At 35.6% G+C, this 22780-nt stretch overlaps 2 protein-coding genes and 1 long non-coding RNA gene across 8 annotated transcripts in view; 1 reads left to right on the forward strand and 2 right to left on the reverse strand.

Moving 5' to 3' along the window:
- Positions 1–1104: 1104 nt before the first annotated feature.
- LOC131551498 (uncharacterized) lies at positions 1105–3167 on the reverse strand. Its single transcript, XR_009273782.1, has 3 exons — positions 2997–3167; positions 1732–1837; positions 1105–1309 (listed from the first exon to the last, which is right to left on the reverse strand). It is a non-coding gene; the product is annotated as an uncharacterized LOC131551498 (long non-coding RNA).
- Positions 3168–12465: 9298 nt separating this feature from the next.
- Positions 12466–15603, forward strand: nme2a (NME/NM23 nucleoside diphosphate kinase 2a). 2 transcript variants are annotated; one of them, XM_058793489.1, is made up of 5 exons: positions 12466–12611; positions 13205–13337; positions 14553–14654; positions 14794–14906; positions 15330–15603. In XM_058793489.1, exons 2-5 carry the CDS (start codon positions 13209–13211, stop codon positions 15445–15447), a joined length of 462 nt encoding a protein of 153 aa, XP_058649472.1. In that variant the 5' UTR covers positions 12466–12611; positions 13205–13208; the 3' UTR covers positions 15448–15603. The 2 variants fall into 2 exon arrangements, with proteins under 2 accessions (XP_058649472.1, XP_058649471.1); XM_058793488.1 differs by lacking the exon at positions 12466–12611 and adding an exon at positions 12753–13130.
- Positions 15604–15652: 49 nt separating this feature from the next.
- caskin2 (CASK interacting protein 2) overlaps positions 15653–22780 on the reverse strand; it is a 76165-nt gene continuing 69037 nt past the window's right edge. For all 5 annotated transcript variants that reach the window (XM_058793480.1, XM_058793481.1, XM_058793484.1 and 2 more), the window contains 3 exons: positions 20722–22344; positions 18928–19168; positions 15653–17352 (listed from right to left, as the gene is read on the reverse strand). In XM_058793480.1, coding sequence (XP_058649463.1) covers positions 17256–17352; positions 18928–19168; positions 20722–22344 — 1961 coding nt within the window. In that variant the 3' untranslated portion in view covers positions 15653–17255. The remainder of the gene's footprint in view (positions 17353–18927; positions 19169–20721; positions 22345–22780) is intronic.

The following is a 22780-nucleotide window of genomic DNA, read 5'->3' on the forward strand; positions in this document are numbered from 1 at the left end:
CAACATGAAAAGACTTTAAAGGGATAGCTCACCCAAAAATAAACTTTCTGTCTTTAGATGCTAACCCTGATGTCGTTCCAAACCCGAGTGACTTTGCCTTATGATCAAAATATCTATTTTCGGATCACAGAACAGAACTTTTGTGTGCAATGACAGATCTTGGTTTACATGGCTGTTAAGCTTAATAGAAAACCACACACACACAAAAAACTGGTTTAAACTACTGTTCAAACATTTGGGGTCTGTAAAACTCTCTGAAAACAGTAAATAAAAAAATAAAAAAGAAAGGAATACTGTGAAATATTATCATAATTTAATATATTAAATATTACTGTGTTTTAATATACTTTTATTTTTCCTGTAATGGCAAAGCTGAATTTTCAGTTTTCAGTTTCCCATGATCCTTCAGAAATTATTTTAAAATGCTGAAACTTTTATATTATAGTCAATGTTGAAAAAGATAATGCTGCTTAAAATTTTAGTGGAAGCTATGATGCAGTTTTTTCAGGATTACCTGATGAAGAACAAAGTTCAAAAGAACAGCATTTATTTGAAACTGATTATTTCGCTTTTGATCAATTTAATGCTTCCTTGCTGAATAAAAGAAATAATTTATTTCAAAAAAATCCTACTGAGCCCAGCCTTTTGAACTACTTGAGCACTATATTTGAAGTTTTCTAAAGTCATATGATATCTTGAGATTAACATTTAATATTTTAGTCAAAATTCACTGATCATCTGGTGACTTTCAATGAGCTGTTAACTTGCAAACGGACCACTGAGTCTGACAGCTGAACTCTGATTCATGAACAATTGTCTCTGAGAACCAGTGGGAACTGTTTCAGCGAACCAGTGGCAGCAGTTCTCAGATTATTATTTAAATATCAGCTCTTCATACAAAGGTGCGCAATTCAAGTCTTCTTGAAAATTTGTGCATGAAGATTCTTCAAAGATTCTTCTGTGTTCCAAAGGGAAAAAACCGCATTGTTACAATATTATGCCGGTTAGTAAATAATTACTAAACATTAATCTTGGGTCAATTTTTGGGGTTATTGTTGCTAGTCTTTAGGACTAGATGCAATAAAGTATTAAGAAAGGCAAGATTTATTCAATTAAATTTTTATATTACAGTCCTGCCAAGATGAAAACATTTAAAACTGACAGTGCCACATCAGTCACCCTCATCTCAGCTCTGTTACTCAAAAATATAATCTTGTTTCCTCACATCAGTCCGGGCGTAAAGTAGGCCGCTGTGATCGAAAATCAGCTGTTGACATGACATGCTCACCTTCCTTATCCAGCTCTCTGACTATCGGGAATACACCAGCAAATACAAACACACATAGCACAAATGGATCGGTTAAACACCACAGCAAACCCGTTAATGCATGCTACAATAATAAGCTTGCCTTATAAAATTATCAGTTAAAAAGTGCAATCGCAACATCTCTACACTTTGTTGGTAAAAACTTTTTCCTTTTTTTTTTTTTTCATGAAAACACTGTCCTGCTCATGAAGGCCTCTTAATAATCTGACTCACACAAATTAGCCCAGTAGGCCTACAACTACACAAGATTAGACATCTGAAATCACAATGAAGACACTAAATAAAGTACACAGATGTTTGATTTTTACAATAGATTTAAAGTGTGCATCCATTAATCCTTTTCTTTTAACATTGACCACTGACCCTTAAAGAGCAGAATGCACAATAAAAATTCTAAACCTTACCAGAAATGTTATAAAGTCCTCTTCAGTCCATCATGTCACCAGAAATGAAGGGTGAGCATATGCTTCATAATGTCACTATACTTTCAAACAGCTACAATGAAAATGCCTGAAAATACAAACAAATATTTCAAGGGTGTTTATCAATGATGGTAAAGAATGTGTTGATGTTTAATATAAAGCATAAATCATTTGTTTAGATGTAATAATTCATATTTTTATGACGAATTAAGTCAGAATCTGGGTCTGGGACAAGAATAAACAAAAGGGAGAGACCGGGGATGGTTGTAACATTTTTGACATTTCTGTCTGTATCTTGGGGTTCTTTTAAGCCAGTGTATCCAAAATGTGATTCAAACTAATTACAAGTGTCTGCTATTAAATGGCGTAGCTGTTGTCTTTGCAGCACAAACAGAAAATGCATGGTTTAGTTTCAAACACGAGGAGTGAAATGTTAGTTGTAGCATACCATGGGATAAGATGTAACATTATGATATCCACCAGGGTGAGATGTAACATTATCCAATAAGGATTATGACAAAAAAATAAATAAATAAAATAAAAAAGTTTGAATCAACATTGACTTTAACAAAATGTGTGTGTTATATTAGCATCATGATAATAAGTCTGCTGTGTCTGCCACAGGGCTTCACTTCCTCACATGTGGAATAAGGACTAAACTGAAAATGTGTGAAGTGAATTAGGTGGTTTGTAACTTGTTTCTTGTTTGAAAAATTGGAAGTGTTACAACTGACCCTTGTTACAACTATCTCCAGTCTCCCCTACTATAAATGAAAAGAAGCACAAAAAAAAATATTGAAAAATGATTTGAAAAAAATAAAACCTGACGTTTTAATAAAAAAAATAAATTAAAAAAAATCTACAACTGGGGTATAACAACAATAAGATGTGACCTTAATATGTCATACTGTATATCACCTACTACATACATCAATTATTACTATTAGTAGTAGTAGTAGTAGTGTTGCTATTATTAATATATATTATTAGTAGTATTTATATGACCTAATATAACTTCTATGATTGTAACCATGTTATCAGGCTTGTTTTCTTTCCCGCCATTAATGGCTGAGGCACTGCAAGAAGAACGCCCCACGTGCCTTAAAAAATCGGATTTTTTAAAATCTCGGCTCTGAACTTGTACCCAAACTAAAACGAGCTACGAGTACAAGTGGAAAGTTAAGTGTGAACGGATGGGAGGTCTCTTTCTATATCAATTTATATGTAAATCACACTAAATTACCCACCATATGCCAGTCCCCATTTACAGTTCTCCCGAATTCATCCATGCAGGAGGGCAGCTGAATGAGGATGTATCATCAGCTGGATTGCTCTGTCGATAACGTCTGTTTGGCAGGCCAAGAATGAAGCAATAAGGCCATCTGGAAACTGCACTGCCTTTACACCGCCCTCAAGTGGCTTTAAGTAGAATCAACGGGGTGGTGGTTTGGGTTCATGATTACCTGTGAAACCATACGGAAAATTCTACAGCCGAAAAATGGAATATTCACTGGGACTGAAAAATATTTTTTTGTTGCTCAGAGAAATGTATCTTTACTGATATCAGAAAATGTCAAAGTTCATGTGATCATACTTGTATGCTAAAGTCAACTCACTTAATGTTTTAAACCAAAACACAAAAAACAAAACAGTATTTTGTTCCTCAGCATTACAGGGACCAGTAAATGATTCAATCAGGCTATTTACTAGCTGTTTGCTAAGTTAAATGAATTAGCATTTTAAACAAATTGTTTGATTTAAGGATTCAACTCACTCATTAAGTTGTAGTTTCAACTTTTAAAAATGAGCCTAGCTGATTTTAGCAATCATTTTATATTTCTACATGAAAAGGTTATATTTAAACTTACATAAGTTATGAAAAATCCATCTTTTGTTGATAGTGATTTAATTTGATTGTTAATAGCAAACATGTCTTTTTATTCAGATTTAATTTATTGATTCATTTAAAATTTTTACATAAGAGGACAGAGATAATGACAATACATTTTTATAATACATCTCTGGATTTTTTTTTTTTTTTTGCTCAGGGTTATTTCAGGGTTTTGATCTCTCAACTGAGAGAACACATCCTGTTTATTGTATTATAATAACCTAAATATTACAACTAAAATTTGACATGTTGCATAGCCTATTAATTGTAGCTACTATATGTGCCGTGAAAAGGTTTTTTCCTCTTCCGGTTTTTTAAAATGTTTTGCATGTGTGTCACACTTAAAAGATTCAGATCAAACTAATTTTAATATTACACAAAGATAATGCAAGTAAATATAAAATGCAGTTTTTAAATGATTTCATTAAGGGAAAAGAGCTGTCCAAACCTACCTCCCTACGTGAAAAAATAATTGTCCCCTCCTGTTAAATCATGAAAGAACTGTGATTAACCACATTATTTTAGAAAGCTGAGTAAAGCATGCTTAAAGAGCAACACATCATGCTGCGTCCAAAGAAATTCAAGAACAGATGAGAAACAAAATAGCTGACATGTATCAGTCTGGAAAGGGTTATAAAGCCATTTCTAAGGCTTTGGGACTCCAGCGAACCACGGTCAGAGCCATTATCCACAAATGTAGAAAACTTGAAATAGTAGTGAACCTTCCCAGGAGTGGCTGGCCTACCAAAATTACTCCAAAAGCGCAATGACTACTCATCCAGGAGGTTATAAAGGAACCCAGAACAACATCTAAAGAACTGCAGGCCTCACTAGCCTGAATTAAGGTCAGTGTTCATGATTCAACAATAAGGAGGAGACTGGACAAAAAAAGCATCCATGGTGGAGTTCCAAGGCAAAAGCCACTGCTGACAAAAAAAAAAAACACAAAGGCCCGTCTCACATTTGCCAAAAAATATCTTGATTATGCCCAAGACTTTTGGGCAAATGTTCTGTGAACTGATGAGACAAAAGTTCCCATTACATCTGGCGTAAAACCAAAACAGCAATTCATAAAAAGAACATCATACCAACAGTCAAACATGGTGGTGGTAGTGTGATGGTCTGAGGCTGCTTTGCAGCTTCAGAACTTGGATGACTTGCCATAATTGATGGAACCATGAATTCTGCACTCTATCAGAAAATCCTGAAGGAGAATGTCCGGCCATCACTTTGTGACCTCAAGCTCAAGCGCACTTGGGTTCTGCAGCAGGACAATGATCTGAAACTCACCAGCAATTCCACCTCTGAATGGCTCAAGAAAAACTAAATTAAGGTTTTGGAGTGGACAAGTCAAAGTCCAGACTTAAATCCGATTGAGATGCTGTGGCATGACCTTAAACAGTCCATTCATGCTGGAAAACCCTCCAATGTGGCTGAATTAAAACAGTTCTGCAAAGAAGAGTGGGCCAAAATTCCTCCACAGCGATGTGAAAGACTCATTGCCAGTTATCGCAAATGCTTGATTGCAGTTGTTGCTGCAAAGGGTGGCCCAACCAGTTATTAGATTTAGGGGGCAATTACTTTTTCACGTAAGGCCAGGCAGGTTTGAACAGCTTTTTTCCCTTAACAAATGAAATCATTATTTCAAAACTGCATTTTGTATTTACTCGGGTTATCTTTGTGTAATACTAAAATTAGTTTGATGATCTGAATCATTCAAGTGTGACAAATACGCCAAAAAAAATAAATAAAAAACAACAGGAAGGGGGCAAAAACTTTTTCATGTATATGAACTTCAAAGCATATTTGTCATTTTTGCGTATTTTGTGTCACTCAATATAATGATGTTCTAGTTGAGGCCATTTGTAGTGTATAGGTATAGGGCCCAAACATAACTTCAAGCCCAGGGTCCCCCAGACCCCTAAGACCTGCCCCTGTGACGACATGTTGACTGATGGCGGACGCTTTTACTGGAGCGGTCGAATGTGGCATCTACATATACATATCTATGCGTGTATCTCTAGTGTGGTAGTAGCATGAAGTTAAAAGGGTGTTGTCGAGAAAAATCAACTATCATTCAAAACAGCAAACCTCTGGAGAATCATGACTGTATAAACAAAGAACCTATAATTTGTTTGCCCATCTGATTTGATAAGATGTCCTGTATTTGTGTACACTGGTGACTCAAACCACATTCATCTGCCTTCCACGAGACACATGCACAGCTAGAGAGCCAAAAAGTTACATAGTGTTGCTAGGCTGAAATGCATCCACCTGATTTTTAAAGGTGCTGTGTGTAATTTTTTGACTGCACTGAAGCATAAAAATGCCATCAAATATTTGCAGATATTTAGGAAACACGCAAAGTTCACATACTTGTTTCTTCGAGAAAGAAAAAAAAACAAAAAAAAAACGTTATTCTACTTATTCCACTACAGCCAGTTATTCTGCTTTGAAATGTGTGTTCAATGTCGGAATGTTTGTTTTTGTTTTTTCTGTGGTTCCACTCACTGCCAATTTACCCAATAGTATGTTGCCAGTTGGCAGGAAACAATGCAGCCATTGAAGGCATCCAACGAACAGGATTCAGAGATCGCAGATTTTACCTGAGCTATAAAAAAATCCTCTGCATTTATCTAAAAAGCTCTATAATCAGAGGAATATTAAAACACAGATAAATCAACTCATTGCTTGCTTGTTCCTGTTGCGTGTCCTCTACCTGGCAACCCGCATGAGCATGCATGCATAGCGTCTGAGGAGAAACAACTCTTCCCCATATTTATTGAATTTGGACTGCAGGGATATATTCCCAAAAGCAGGTTATGTGACATACCCAGGTATGTTTGAGGATAAGTGAGCGGATAACCTCAGCTTGCGGTTCCAAAATCTGAGGTTACTTTCAGGGTATGTAAGTAACCATAGCAACTTGCTCTCTGAAGATAACCTGCTCCGGAGCAGGTTACAGGTGCATCTCAATAAATTAGAATGTCGTGGAAAAGTTCATTTATTTCAGTAATTTAACTCAAATTGTGAAACTCGTGTATTAAATAAATTCAGTGCACACAGACTGAAGTAGTTTAAGTCTTTGGTTCTTTTAATTGTTTTGATTTTGGATCACATTTAACAAAAACCTCAACAAATTAGAATACTTCATAAGACCAATAAAAAAAAAATGTTTAGTGAATTGTTGGCCTTCTGGAAAGTATGTTCATTTACTGTATATGTACTCAATACTTGGTAGGGGCTCCTTTTGCTTTAATTACTGCCTCAATTCGGCGTGGCATGGAGGTGACCAGTTTGTGGCACTGCTGAGGTGGTATGGAAGCCCAGGTTTCTTTGATAGCGGCCTTCAGCTCATCTGCATTGTTGGGTCTGGTGTCTCTCATCTTCCTCTTGACAATACCCCATAGATTCTCTATGGGGTTCAGGTCAGGCGAGTTTGCTGGCCAGTCAAGCACACCAACACCATGGTCATTGAACCAGCTTTTGGTACCTTTGGCAGTGTGGGCAGGTGCCAAGTCCTGCTGGAAAATGAAATCAGTATCTCCATAAAGCTTGTCAGCAGAAGGAAGCATGAAGTGCTCTAAAGTTTCCTGGTAGATGGCTGCGTTGACTGTAAACAGCCACACTTTTAAGTAATGACCCTCTGTGACTCACCCTCTTTGTGGAGGCCGTCAATGTTTGCCTTCTGGACCATTGTCAAGTCAGCAGTCTTCTCCATTATTGTGGTTTCAAAGAACAAGAGATACCCAGAATTTATACTGTATGGATGGTCATTTATTGAAACTCAAATGTAAATATTCTAATATTTTGAGATACTGATTTTTGACTTTCATGAGCTGTAAGCTCTAATCATCAAAATTAAAAAAATTAAAAAACTTTTCAAATGTTTTACTTTACATGCAATGAATCTAAAATATATGAAAAAGTTTCACTTTTTGAAATAACTTACATGAAAAAATGAACTTTTTCACGATATTCTAATTTATTGAGATGCACCTGTATGTTCCAGGGTTAGTTCACTTCAGAGCTATCAGAGCATGTATGATCTACTGACGAGCCCTCAGTAGGCGTGACAGATAGCGCACAATATTATATATGATTACAACACAGTTATGTATATAGCCTATATATATATATATATATATATATATATATATATATATATATATAAACACACACATATATATATAGTTGTATGCTATTTTAATGATAAAGCGCTAATATAAGTAATAAATAAGGTTAGCCTATATATTGCTCTAATATGGTTATTATATTTTATTGGCATATATAACAGTTATCTGTATAATTATAAAACACTATTATGACAAGGTAATGTTTAATTTATTATATTAGCCTATATATATATATATATATATATATATATATATATATATATATATATATATATATATATTTATTATGTTTTATATTATCATCTCACACATAATACATGGATCGGCATTTTCTATAATGCATTTCTATAATAAAAATACATACAGTATCTATGACTTAATATATCAAACAAAAAATATAATTCTTATTCTCAAGGATTAAAGATTAAACGGAAAAAAATAAAAATGATTGCAAAACCATCAATTAGGTGGCGATATGCACTAAGCATAAGGCCTACATGACCTTTGAACAGAAGAAGAAGAAAGAAGCAGTATGGCGCGCTTATTCTTAGCGTGCATTTCCATAGTGACTCGTCGATTCTTAGCTCTGTTGAGAATGTCTTGCGTCTTAACCAGGAACATACTCTGAGTTGAATGAACTTACTCCCGGACCCGTTTTTGGAACCACATACCTCGAGTAAGCAGGGTTTGGGGTTAATCAACCGAAAGTTCAGGGTTTATCTGACGGTAAATTAACCATGCTTTCTGGAATACACCCCAGTACTCATTACAACCTCTAGTTGTCAATATTACACACTGCACCTTAAATGTAAGAGTGGGCATTTGTAACTTAAAAGTGCGAGGTTTCCATTGCATTGTCATCGGCTTCCAAATGTTTTTAGCTGTAAAAAACAGCAGGTTATGCTGCTTGATATTGTGTAAAAAAAAAAAATAATAATAATCATATCAAATAATTTTAATGTGTTGTAATTTCAAACAAGTTTGTAGCAAAAATTGTTTTACTGTTTACTGCACTGTCTTGTCTTGCTACAGTATATACTGACCAATGAATCAGAAGTCTTGCACATTCAAAATTTAAAAATTGCTTACTTTCATGTTGCAAAATTAGTTGGATACACTTATGCTTGTGGGAAGCTAGTTCGCAAATCTCGTCATAGTAAAGTTTCCAGCCAGCAAGAGCAACAACCATTCACTTTCTGGTTTGTCTTCTAACTTTGGAGCAAACTTCATCTGAGAACTATAATAATTTAATGAAGTCTCTAATGAAAGGAAATCAAACACTAAAAATACCTGCTTATTATTGGTTCTGTGCACTCTGCCTGCTACATCTCAGACAAATAAAAGATGCAGAAAATTAGAGCACAAAAACAGTGATTTGCAATCACATGAGGTGACCTGAATAAAGCTGCTAGAGTACAAATGTGATTAAAAGCAAAAGGAACAGACAGTAGAGAAAATTGTGTAATTTACAATAGACCTTTTACTTGCTGATACATTTCCTGCAGTTTCTCCCCAGAGCTAATAGACCTCAATGAGAATTGCATAATGCTTTTGTGCTGATTGACTGACATTCTGCCACATTAATCAAGTATAACAAATAACAGGGTTTGATATCAAGTACGCAAGATAGAGAAGTGATGTGTATTAAAACTGAAAAAGTGGGAAAGAACAAGATCTGTAGTGACTTACAGTAAATCAAACTTACTGTCACTATGAAGCAGGCAGTACTTCACACTACCACTTGGCAGCTACCTCATTTAATCCTTACTTTAAGCCCTGGTAAAAATAGAGCATGGAATACAAACCATCTAGTACTGTTGGAGAGATTAGTAGAGGATTATTTATCCATTTAGTCAGATAAGTGCATATTATGTTAGAAGGAAGGATGTGGAAATAAAAGCCCTTAGTGGCATGTCCCTTTAGTTGATAGCTAAGATCTACATGATAAACTAGATTGTAGATACATATTGGAATAGATCACCCAAATTTACTCACCCTCAGGCCATCCATGAAGTAGATGAGTTTGTTTCTTCATCAGAACAGATTTAGAGAAATTTACATCACTTACTCAATGAATCCTAAGCAGTGAATGGGTGCCATCAGAATGAGAGTCCAAACAGACGATAAAAACATCACAATAATCCACAGGTAATCCAGTGTGAAGTGAAAAGGTGCATGTTAGTAGGAAACAAAATTGACATTTTTAACTTCACACTGTTGTTTTCAGCTATAATACAAGTCCTCTATCCATTTTATTGCTTTTACCAGTGAAAAATTGGCTCATCTGAATCAGGTGAGAAGTATGCACAGATCAAGCACAGTTTACAATCACATAGCTTTTCACATTCACAAGACGTGAAATGATGGACTGGAGTTGTTTGGATTACTTACAAATTGTTGTTTTGGGGTGAACCATTCCTTTAAATTGCAGTCATACTTCAAATTTTGAGGGCAAAAAATGGCTATTGTTTATTGTCAAGTGTGTAGCAATGTAAGAAGCAAAACTCTCAGAGAAGTCACTTTCAAATTAAGCAGCTTTCTGTTGGACAATGTGGACAGTATGGCACATGGATTCCTATTGAATGGATTACACTCTTGAAAATTCACAGAACGGTAAATGTGACTGCACCTTTAGACCACATTATTGTTCCTGTCAGGTTCTGTTGAATTGACACTCACTTTGTGAAGGTCCAACTTTTGCTACAAAAATTTTGGTCAATAATATGACTACCCCAGCTATTGCACAGTGTGAATGTTTGGGTTACTGGGGGCATTTGACTTGTTTGTTTCTTGTCTTTTTCTCAGGGTCAGCATCATAAATCCCTCTGTTGCCAAAACTGCATTGACTGCAAATAGGAATGATGGGTTGAGAATACAAACATGAATTATTGCTAAAACTGGACCAAGTTTATCAGCAGTCATTCTTGTCATTTCAGGGTCATATTTGAAATGGATAACAGACTGAGAACACTAAAACTTCTGTATACACACACACACACACACACACACACACACACATATATATATATATATATATATATATATATATATGGAAAAGTTGCACATACTGCATTATTGATTAATTCTACATAAAAACCATTGTGTTTTTACTTCTCTGTTTCTTTTTTCCTTATGTGCATATGACTGCAGAAGTGCATGTGAAAATGATTACTTTGGACAAAGTCAAATTATATTTATGATTTGGTTAAAATCTTACATTTTGATTTAATAAATCAAATATATTTATTTCCCCAAAGACATTAAAATGCATGCAAATAAAAGGTACTTAATATATTTTCTTAGACATAGGCCAAAACTAAATGTTTATTGAGATGTCTTTTTAAATCATATTTCCTGTTTTTTTGCAACAAAAAAAAAAAAAAATGAACAAAAAAAAAAACAACAACAACAATTTCTGCAGGCAGAACTCTGCAGCCACACTCCTGCTTTTCATTTTATTGTCAGTGCAGTGCAATACTTTATTTAAGAGGACTGAGACTTACAAGCCACCAAATTGTAACATTTAATTGCCTGGAACTACTGTCATCCAAATGCCCAGGCTCTTTACACAAGGCTGAAATTTAACTGCCTCGCATGCTTTCACTGCAAGTTGTCAAAAGACTCTACTAATGGTCAAATAATAGTGTTACAAGAACAAGAGCCAAACGTGTCACTACACTGTGCATTCATTAGATACTGAACTGAGAGTTGCATAAAACATTTAATGGAACTGCGGAAAAGAGTATGTGGAAGTGCATTTAAGTAACTGACATGACAGCGGTGAAGTGATTCCCTGAGGATTAACTCTGTATATGATGCTTAGGGATTTTCTGCATATTTCTTAACTGTACAGATGGTCTAATGGGTCCCAAATCTCACACCAGGGAAATATGTTGTACAGATAATGGCCATGAATGTACAGAACGTAATGCTTGGCTTAACTGGAGCTCTGATCAGTCCCTTGCTGCCCCTGTGCTGTTAGATTAGTGCCCTGTGGATAAATTGCTTTTGGTGCACTTAACAAATCAGATATTTTATCATTCTCTAATGTGCTTTGCAATAATTCTATGATTGCATAATGAATTTTGATATGCAATTACACATTAGAAGCACCGTAACTCAGAGCTCAGTTAAAAATAATGTTGACAAGATACCAAATTTACACTATAGACAAAGCACAAAACATTAATTAAATGAGTGATTCTTTTTAATTATTAATGCATTTATAAAGAGATGCATACAAAAGAAAAGAAAAATAATAGTAACATTACATTTTGTTTGTAATTTTCAATTAAAATTCAATTTAAAAATAAAATGTAAAGTATTGTTTATTATTATTATTATCATTATCATCATCATCAATTTGCTATTTTAAATATAATGCCTCCTATAAACGTTTGATTTAACTTACTCTGAGAAATATTCACTGGAATAAAAAGTGTTGCAACAAGCCCTATCTTATTTAGGCTATATATTTACTATCATATTAAATATGAAATAATATCATCATCAAAAAAAAAAAAAAAAATATACAAATGTGTTGTTGGGGCAATAAAAATAAATGATGCACAGACAGAAAGAGATGTTGCCTGTTTAAAGATAGAAGAACAACAACAACAAAAACTAATAATTTAGTATATTCAAGCAAGATTTGTAAAGGTTTTACAAAATGTATATGTTTTGCGTATCGCAATAGATTTAAAATCACCGAATACCACAGCACTGGAATCAGTCTCCGCCCACCTCCACAAAACACTTACTGCTGATGATCATGGATTAGTGAAAGCACACGCGCGAGGAATCAACTTCAGACTCGTGGACTGCCGTCAGAAAAAGTAAGAAACATATTTTTACTCCTTTTTATAACATTATTACTGTCAATGTGGCAAATGAAATATGTCAATTTGAAACAGTTGGTAGCTAGATGTTGCACACGCGCTGATCGTGTAGTAATTTGTTAAACAAACGTGAGCGCAACAATCTACCAAATATAAGTAGCCTGTAGCTATAAAAATCGTTTTCTAGGGGTGTAGTTTAAATAAGCTTAAATGTGAAAGTCGTATTCAAATGAAAATTAGAATTTTTTTGAGTCTTCGTTGTCTTTTTATAAAAGAGATACATGACTAAAAGTTTGTTGAAATGAAAACGTGATTAGATAACGTGCTGGGACCGGTTGCGTGAGGACAGCTATCAGATCAGATCACCATTCACGGTTTAAGCTGTCAGTCAACAGAAAGCCGTCAATACAGGTTAAGACAGGGACGGAAGGACATGTAATTAGAGATGGGGTCAGGGGTTTCATCAGCCAAAGCCCCCTCCACACCTGCAGCCCAGTGTGCCAAATGTGCGACGGCGTAAGTTTGGACTTATGTCATTGCAACGGTTTTCTTCATGTGTATGTTTTACTGGTATTTGTTTTCATTTTAAGTTCAATGTCTGGAAATGAAGAGCGCACGTTCATTGCCATCAAGCCTGATGGAGTGCAGAGGGGACTTGTCGGAGAGATCATCAAGCGTTTCGAACAGAAGGGCTTCAAGTTAGTTGCTATGAAGTTAATCCAGGTAAATTGAATTCAGTTTTAATCTCAATTTTTTTGTTAGGACTGGCCTTTCCTTTTATTAGTAAAACAGGGCGCTGAGAGGTCGTCATTTGGCGTTTATACATCCACAGTTTATTTGTGTAGGCCTATGTATTGTGTGCGATTTATTTCTTTCAACATTTTTAACATGTATTCCTTACGAAAATTAACCATGGTTTTACTACAAATAAAACCAAAAAACGTAACCCCATGGTTTTACAACACTAACCATAGTTTAACCATGTTATTTGTAGTAAAGCTGTGGTTATACAAATGGCAGTCAACACGCCAAAAATAAAATAAAACCATGGTTAATTTTCGCAAGGGTAGAATATTTAAAAAAAATATTTGGCAGTAAAACATACATCACTGATCAGCTACCTCAGCATCTTCTAGCAAAAGGATGATATATGACTTTCAAAAAAACTATCAGATTAAAACTTGTTACATGTTTTCCCCTTAGTCCATAATTGTAAAATTGTAAGTAAATGTAAGCTCTATTCTTGGTGTGAGGGAACTTAAGCTCTCTCTGACACACTTGTCTTCAAGGGGTTAAATCAATTACTAACTCTAATTGTAGTTCCTTGGGGTCTGCAAGGTTGCACCTGCTATTTATAGTGGAAATCTAGTTATTTGCACACATATATATATACACACACACATACATATATATACATATACACACACACACATACATGCATATATACACACACATATACACACACATGGTTAGGGAAAAAGGGCCTCGGATGCCACTGAAAATAAAATCTAGAGGCAATTATTGTTTAGAAATGTGTATATATATATAAAAAATTTCTAATGAATGTTTAAAAAAAATATGATAATTGTATTCTAACTGCCTTTTAATTTATATTACTTTACTGACTGAAAACTTTATAGATTTTTCTCTAATCGTGGAAATCACTATTTAGAGCTTGTCTTCTAAGGGTTAAACCAATTACTAACTCAAATTGTAGGTCCTTGTGGTCTGCAAGGTTGCACCTGCTATATATATATATATATATATATATATATATATATATCCCCATGTGACCGTCGCATTACAGTAAATATTGCCTTAAAATATTCAGTCACAAAAAATTTGAGGTCAAAAGGGTATGTGGGATTAGAGGACCTTTAATTCTCAAAACTTTATACGCTTTTTTGCTCATGTTTTGTATGCTTGTCTTCAATGCAGGCCGATGAGGATCTTCTGAGACAGCACTACGGTGACCTGAAGGATCGGCCTTTCTTCCCAGGGCTTGTCAGTTTTATGTCCTCTGGCCCTGTGGTTGCCATGGTAAACTTATTTATATTATTTTCCCCAGTGTGTGACTAGGGCACTTTGAATTTAATAATATTTCTGGCTTATTGCTAATAAATATTCTTCATTCGTTTTATGAAGGTGACTAATGTTATTCCTGTGATTATATTTTTAGGTGTGGGAGGGTTTTAACGTTATAAAAACTGGCAGAGTGATGCTCGGCGAGACTAATCCCATTGACTCCAAGCCCGGGACTATCCGAGGTGACTTTTGCGTTCAGGTTGTCCGGTAAGACCTTACACTGTATTCTAAAATAACATTTTTGATGACTGTGTTTTAAACGGCAGATGGTTTATAAAAAGAAAAATGGAAAATTTATCAATTTCTTGTGTAAATGTAATGCAAAATAATTGTCTGAATGTTAGATTTAATATTTAAGTGTACACCCATTTAGATCAGCAAATGAATCAATTGTTTTGACAAAAAAATAATAATAATAATTGTTAAATTAATAAAAAGTGATGGTAAACAAAGACTTGTATTGTTAGAAAAATATATTTTTTTTGAAAAAATGCATAAATAAAGCAATTAAAAGACTACTTTCAAAACCATAAAAAATCTTTACCAACCCCAAACTATCTTTGGATCTGTTTGTCTGGTACATATTTATCTGCACTTGTTTTTGCTAATATTAAATTGCTTTTACTTCAGGAACATCATTCACGGCAGTGATTCTGTCGAAAGTGCCAACGCCGAGATCAACCTTTGGTTCAAACCAGAAGAGATCTGTGACTACACCAAATGTCAGGACAGCTGGCTCAATGGCTGATCACTTTCTTCTTTTTCTGCTCTTTTCTCCCTCCCAGGTGTTTCTGATATAAATCAACCAATTTTCATTTTTATTCCCACGGTTTCTGGTGTTTGTCTTTACAATAAAACCAAAAATCATTTCTATCCCATGAGTTCAAAGGACAGCTTCAATGACCTGGTACTGTATAATAAAACAAATGTTAGAGCCACTTTGACACGAGTAGTCTGAGGATTGATCTTATTTTATTAAACATAATACTTCAAGTAGTTCAAATGAATGAATTAGAGGCCTGTTTATACTTACTGTATGGTACTGGTGGCCCCACTCAGGCAAAGCAACATAGTGCAACGCCACACAAAGCACTGCAGTAAGGAATGAACTTATAATAAAGTACACAGTGCTCATTTAAATGATACTGTAGCACCAACAGTGCTGTCGTCCATTAAAATATCATTATGCAACATAATACAAAACCTATAATTCCAGATTGTTACTTACAAACAGAAAGCATGCAAGAACAGGATGGCCTGGTCTTCTCGCAGTTTTTACATCTACAATTCTTTTGAACAATGTAGTTTACATCAAACAGTCAGAGAAAGGTCTCTTTCAGTCAAGTACTGGTCATCCTGCCAGTGTACCGTACATGCAGAAATAAATTTGTACAATAAAAGATACATAGTGCATACACTACATAAAGATGGTAAAAGTGCACAAGAGTCACAGAAGTGAATAGAAATGAATGCTCCATTTGAACACTTCTTATCCTGTATATTCTACCAGATGGTGATGTTTTTGTGTTTTAACCACATGGGCCCCATTTTTATTAAAATAAAAGTTCCCTTTTGGTCAGCCGAGCCTAAAAATGTAGTGCTTTGCAACAGTTTCTATTTTTTGCTTCTCAATTTCAGAATTTACAAAGAGGGACTTTCCCTTTTAACCTGACAAACCCAATAAATTATCATTCTGGTACAAAAATATATAATAGGTGTAATCCATATAATGTTTCACTTTCCCCAAACACAACGGTTGTCAAAATATACTATTAATATGCTAAGAAAAGTCATTTTCTTAACATGTTAAGCTCTAGTTGAATTCTTATGCAAAGATTGAAACATACAATGTACAGTGAAACTAAAAATATACTGTACAACACTGAATCTTTTGGCATGGACCTTTTTTTTTTTAATAGTTATAGTTACAGTACAGTCAAACATACTTGGTCCATGAGGTTTGGGTCATTAATAAATCAAGCATTTTCTTGGTTTTGTTTTTGATCAGCTGTATTATTGCTTTTGAACAGGATCTTTCAGTCTACAGAAAGCAAAATTGAAGAGTGATGAATCTCAGACCACTTGGAACCGAGTTCAGGTTGTATCTCACTTTGATTTTACGCCGTATATCCATTTGCTAGAGGCCAACTGAGAGCACAACAGGAAATTAAAGGGCCTCTGTTGAAAGAGCTTTAGTACAGTAGATCTGAAAAGTAAGTGCTTACATTCGGCAATCTTCACTGCAGATATGTCCTGTCCGAGCGAGACGAATATGCAGAATGCAACAGTTTGGTAAAAAGATATGTTGAAGTTCTCAAGTGGATTTTTTGGAAATTTGAGGCACGATCCAGCCAACAGATGCACCGCGGTCCATTAAAATTGGTACGGTATATTAAATTAGCTCATTTAATTCAACTGCAAAATCAATGCTTGTAAGCAGGATCACTGAAGTGCGTAAACAAAGTGTGAGAAGTTAGACACTGCATGTCTAAAACATCCAGAAGCTCCCATGTGAAGGCCCCACACAAAGGTTATACCTGTAGGAATTACAGTAGGTCAATCCAACATGGCTTCCAGCTGGTCAGCAAGATCATCGAACATGTTCCCTATATCATCAAGAATGTTCCCAGCTGACTTCACTGTGTTAATGCCCCTGAGGGAAAGAAGAGAAAGAACGAGGTTTAATATGGGAGTATTTTGAGCGTATGACTTGATAAAGGAGTGTTTACACTGACAGCAACCTGTAGTCATTTTCAATTTCAATGAGAGTTTGCAATTTTTCAGGACCATGAGCGGCCGTTGGCAATGCGATGTGGACATCGGTTTCCTTCAATGCAATGCACTTCATCTCAACTTTCAATGTGATAGATGAACCGGAGATAACATTACCCATGTACATTGCCAATAACCAATAAAAGCCAATAACATATTATGCACTGTTTAAAAGTTTAGATTCTGCAAGATTTTTAAAAAAAATTTATACTTTTTTTCAGCAAGGATGCATTAAACTGATTAAAAGATATTTACAGTGTGTTACCAGAGATGTCTATTTCAAAGCAATCCTGCAAAACAAATGTATAACCATTCCCAGAAAAAATATTAAGGTTTGAAAAATAAAAATGTTTCTTGAGCGCCAAATCAGAATATCGGAATTATTTCTGAAGGATTGTGTGCTGAAAAAAAATCTGGTGTAGGATTTACTTTGAAACAATTCTCACTTAGAAGTTTCAAGTAAATTTTACAAGTACAAAAATTGCAAGTAACACATTAAATTAAATTTGAAATTTTTAAGTAGAATGACTGAAATACAATTTTCTTGCAAAACGTACTCCAATAATGATTGTTTTATTTCAAATGACTTAAATATATATATTTATATATTTTATTTTTAAAAATTTTTACATTGTGTGACACTGAAAACTGGAGTAATGGCTGCTGAAAATTCACCTTTGTCATCATGGGAAAATTGTTTTGTTTATATATATATACATATACATACACACACATATATACACACACACACATATCACTGTACTACTATGTACTATCACTGTATTAATATATATAATTAAATTATGAGGTCATATAAGATACAGAAGCATACTACTGTTTAAAATGTTTCATGTTTCACTTACTATTTCATAAAAATAGCAGCCAGTATACAGTATATAGCGTTCAACACATTATATGACAGCCTCAGTACCCGTCAGGATTATATTCACAGCATCTATATATTTAAAACACAATGACAGGGGGTTTATCTTGGATTAGCATATGCTCCGCTATGAGCTAAATCTGTTCAAAATGCAAAATGTGGTTCAGCACAGACAGATTGACCAGCTACACTGCTGAGAGTGGATTTGTTGTGACAAAATAGGAGGGGAGTCAAATGAAAGTCCAAATTGTAGACACCATCTGTCTCCATTCGTGAGATAAGGACATCAACAATCTGTCTTCATCGCAGCCAAAACGATCAAAGAGTCAAAGGAAAAACACACACTAGTTTTAGGGAGATCACTTATTGCTAGATTTCCCAGCGGGCTTGTTGTGACAAGCGGTCATTCAGTCATTATAGGACCATCTGCAAACCTGTCTCATCGAAATACAGAATTCAGAATTTCCTCTACCGTGTGGAAAAAGTGGATTCAAGCTGTTTAATACTTTTCTGACCTATTATATGACAAAAAGGACAGTTACAAACATACAAACAGAAACAGGTTGGTGTTACCTGTCTGCTGGATCTTCCTGAGCCAACTTCTTCTCCACAACTTTAAGTGCTTCCTCCAGAGACGTGCTGGTTTGCTCAAGTCGTTTGTGGACCAGCACGTTCTGGCCTTCCGTCACAGCCTGTGGCTTTCCTGCCAGTACAGACTGACCTTGAGCTGCTTTGTTTGGTGGACAGCGAGCCAGAGGACTACAGGGAGGTGAGACGGCAAAGGCCACGCTCTGTACGACACTGACTGTCACTCCTGAATAAAATTGACCACAGCCAAAAGGTGGAGATAGAACAAGAATTTAGTACGAGCATACGTTAATAAATAGAACCATGGGCAAACGTGTGTGAGGATCCCAGGGCTAGTTTTCTAATTCAGTAGCATCAATTAGTGCATTTATCATTAATAAATTAAAACTATTATTCATTGCTTTTGGACACTGAAATAAAACTAAAATAAAATACTAATTTTAGATGCTTAAGAAACTTACATTTGAAAAAATTACAAATGTTGCCTTGGCAAATAACTGAAATATGTTTAAGTTGAAGTACTAATATTACTAAAATTGAAAGTGAACTAATAATAAATCTTAATAGAAATACATATAAAAAAAAAGCACATAACAGAATTAATCAAATGTAAACTAAAAAACATATACCAAATATATAAAATATTAATAAATACTATAATAAACAAAAACACTAAAATAACACTGGATCCAATCAATCGTAATGAATAAAACAATGAAGTTCTGCCCTGTATATTTTTGTTTTTGACTCAGAAATACACAACATTACAAAAGTAAAATGGGGTTACACACAAAAATGGAAGAATTCCAAATAAAGCATTAAGTAGATTAACCCTACAAGATTTTTAAATCTGTGTGTATGTTGGCGCTGACAGCCTTGTGGGCAGCGCGTAGACATATGGCGCAGTTGTGCTTCGGGTGTCCTGAGATCGAATCCCACCTCATGGACCTTTCCCGTTCCCACCCCCAATCTCTTGAAAAATGCAAAAATACTGTGTGTATAAATGTATTTTATATGATTAAAATTATTAGGAAATTATTTTTAAATAAATGATTTAAAATTATTTTTTTAATATTTGGCATTTACAGCTGTAAATAAAGACAGATAAAGCGGAACATATTTAAATACCTCTAATGTGTGATCAGATTATTCAAATCATATCATGCATATAAAAACCAATTTTCAGATGAATGGGTGCTGATGTGATTTATTGGTAACTGGAGGAAATAAATGCTGATATTTAAAGCTGAGTATGACAAATATAAAGATATGTCTAACTTGCACTCACTGAATTTTCAGCATCATTACTCCAGTCTTCAGTGTCGCATAATCCTTCAGAAATCATTCTAATATGCTGATTTGGTGATCAAGAAATACTTTATTATTATTATTATTAATGTTAAAAACAGCTGTGCTGCTTTGTGTAAAGTGTGATGCATTTTTCAGGACTCTTTAATTGATAAAAACTTTAACATTATAATGTCTTTACTGTCACTTTTAATCAATTGAATGCATCCTTGCTGAATTAAAGTACTTAATTCATTTTTTTTAAATAATAAAAATAAAATCATACTGACCCCAAACTTTTGAATGGTAGTGTATGCTTGGAATTAGTTAGGTATTTGTTTGAAATAAATTTAAATAAATTCAAATAAATTGTAAAAAAAAATTATTTTCTAATACAACCTTCAAACTGTATTAGAACCAAAAACATAAAAATAAAAAAAATACATTGTGCTTTTTCTTATTTTAAATAATAGCCTTAACACATTGCAGTACCTGAGTTCGCTGCAGAAGAATGGCGTGTGGGTTTAGAAGGGGTGGGCGGTTTATGTGGAGATCCTGGTTTCAGAGAGAGGCCAGATATATAAGGATTTTTTGTCAATCCACCATTCTGCATGCATTGCGAGACCATCTCGGTCTCAGCAGCCCTCTCATTTCCTATTTGCTCTCTTCTGCCCTGACCTTTCATATGCAGTTCCTTTGGCTTGTGTCTCCTTTTGACTGTGTCTGATTCCTTTAAGTTAAACTCCGGCACCTCTAGGGATGAGTTGATAGATTGCACCGGCTTCAGAATTTCAACAGTGCCCTCGGACTCTATCTTAGCGGATGCTATTTTGGTCCTTTGTTTGATGGTAACTTTGCCCTCTTCTGCGAAAGGTATGCTCTCCTGTGAGGATGTTGAACCTTGTTGGTTCCTCAGAGGGCTGATGTTTTCACCAGCAGGATTTTCTCCACCATGCTTCCTTTCATACACTGAAGATTCACTAGTGGTCCTCCTACGGTTTTCCATATTTTTTGGCGAGATGGCTGGGGACATGTCTTTAAAAACAGGGCTGTTACATGCCTTGTTGGGGCTTCCTGTATTGTTCTCCAGCCTGGCTGCAATGCTTCTGACACTTCCTGCGCTCTCCATTTCAACCCCACTTGCAGTTACCCCACTCGGGGCAGAGCTTAGTCGCTTTGGAGGGGGTGGAGGAGGACCTTTCCTCTTGGCACGTATGGCGAAGGAATGACTGCGGCCCACTTGGCGCTCACTGGAACTGTAAGATGGTTGGCTGCGGCCAGGCTTGCGAGTGAGCGTGGCATAAGACGCCACATTGGCGGTTGTTGTTGCAGGGGCTGAGATGTCATCTTCGTCATTCTCTCCATCCGACATAGCATAACGTGAAAGACTCTGAGTGCGCTTTTTGGACCGGGATGGGTCCCCGTTTGGCTGCGGGGCTCTGAGTGGACTTGGGCTTCCCATGTTTGCACTGCAGTTTTGATGCTGTAGGTAGTTGAAGCCCCTCTGATGAGGTGATCCATGATGGGGCTGAGAGGGAGAAACCATCGGTCTAGGTTTGGTGAGGACGGGTGGATATGCAAAACGTGCTATTTTACTAGTGGTTATGGGTGGCGTTCTAATTGGACTGCCAGTTGAGGGGTGATGATGTTGTAGCGGCAACACTGGCGCCATTTGGCTTCTATCCTGAGATTCCTTGCTGGGACTGTTGTCCATACTGCCCAGGCTCTCTTGTGAGCGGCTGTTTGGGGTTACCGATGCCATTGGACGTTCTTGTGACCGTCCTGACCCTCCTGACCGTGTACCAATGCTTTCTTGACTAAGACGCATGGATGTTCCACTCATGTTTCCGAAACCATCTTGGCCTCCACCCTGTCCGCTGCGAGCCATGGCGTTCTGTAGCTCAACGCTCAGCTCACTGTCCTGGAAAGTGAGCATCTTTGGTGATAGAGGTGATGAGGGGCATTCGGAGCTGTCGTGATGCTCGATGGCCACCAGCTCGAGGGTGGGAGGAGCTCTCCTGCGCTGTAGCAGCGCCTGCCCCTCGGCCTGGTTCTTACGAGCCTTCTGGACGTCACTGAGCTTCTTAACAGCAAGCATCAGCTTCTTCTGATGGCCTATAGATAAACAACATGTCAATCTACAGATGTACATTATTTAGGAAAACCAAACACTATGGAAACAGAAATGTGGTTTTGGAATCTTGTGTACATGGGCATTACTGAAAAGTTTTGATCAAGGCTTGAATCCACAGTACCATTTAAATGCATTCATGCAATCTATCTATCTATCTATCTATCTATCTATCTATCTATCTACAATACCATTCAAATGTTTGGTCAGGAAGGTATTTATTTATTTTATTTTATTTTTTTGGAAGAAATGAATGCTTTAATGCAGCAAGGATGCAACAAATTGCTCAAAAGTGAAAGTTAAGACATTTATAAAGTCACAAATAACGTTTTTCATTAAAAATGTATTACAGTTTCCACAAAAATATTAAGCAGCACAGTTCTTTTGAACATTGATAATAATATGAAATTTCTTAAAAGT

This window comes from Onychostoma macrolepis, chromosome 12 (assembly GCF_012432095.1).
Source record: "Onychostoma macrolepis isolate SWU-2019 chromosome 12, ASM1243209v1, whole genome shotgun sequence".
Lineage (NCBI taxonomy): Eukaryota > Metazoa > Chordata > Actinopteri > Cypriniformes > Cyprinidae > Onychostoma > Onychostoma macrolepis.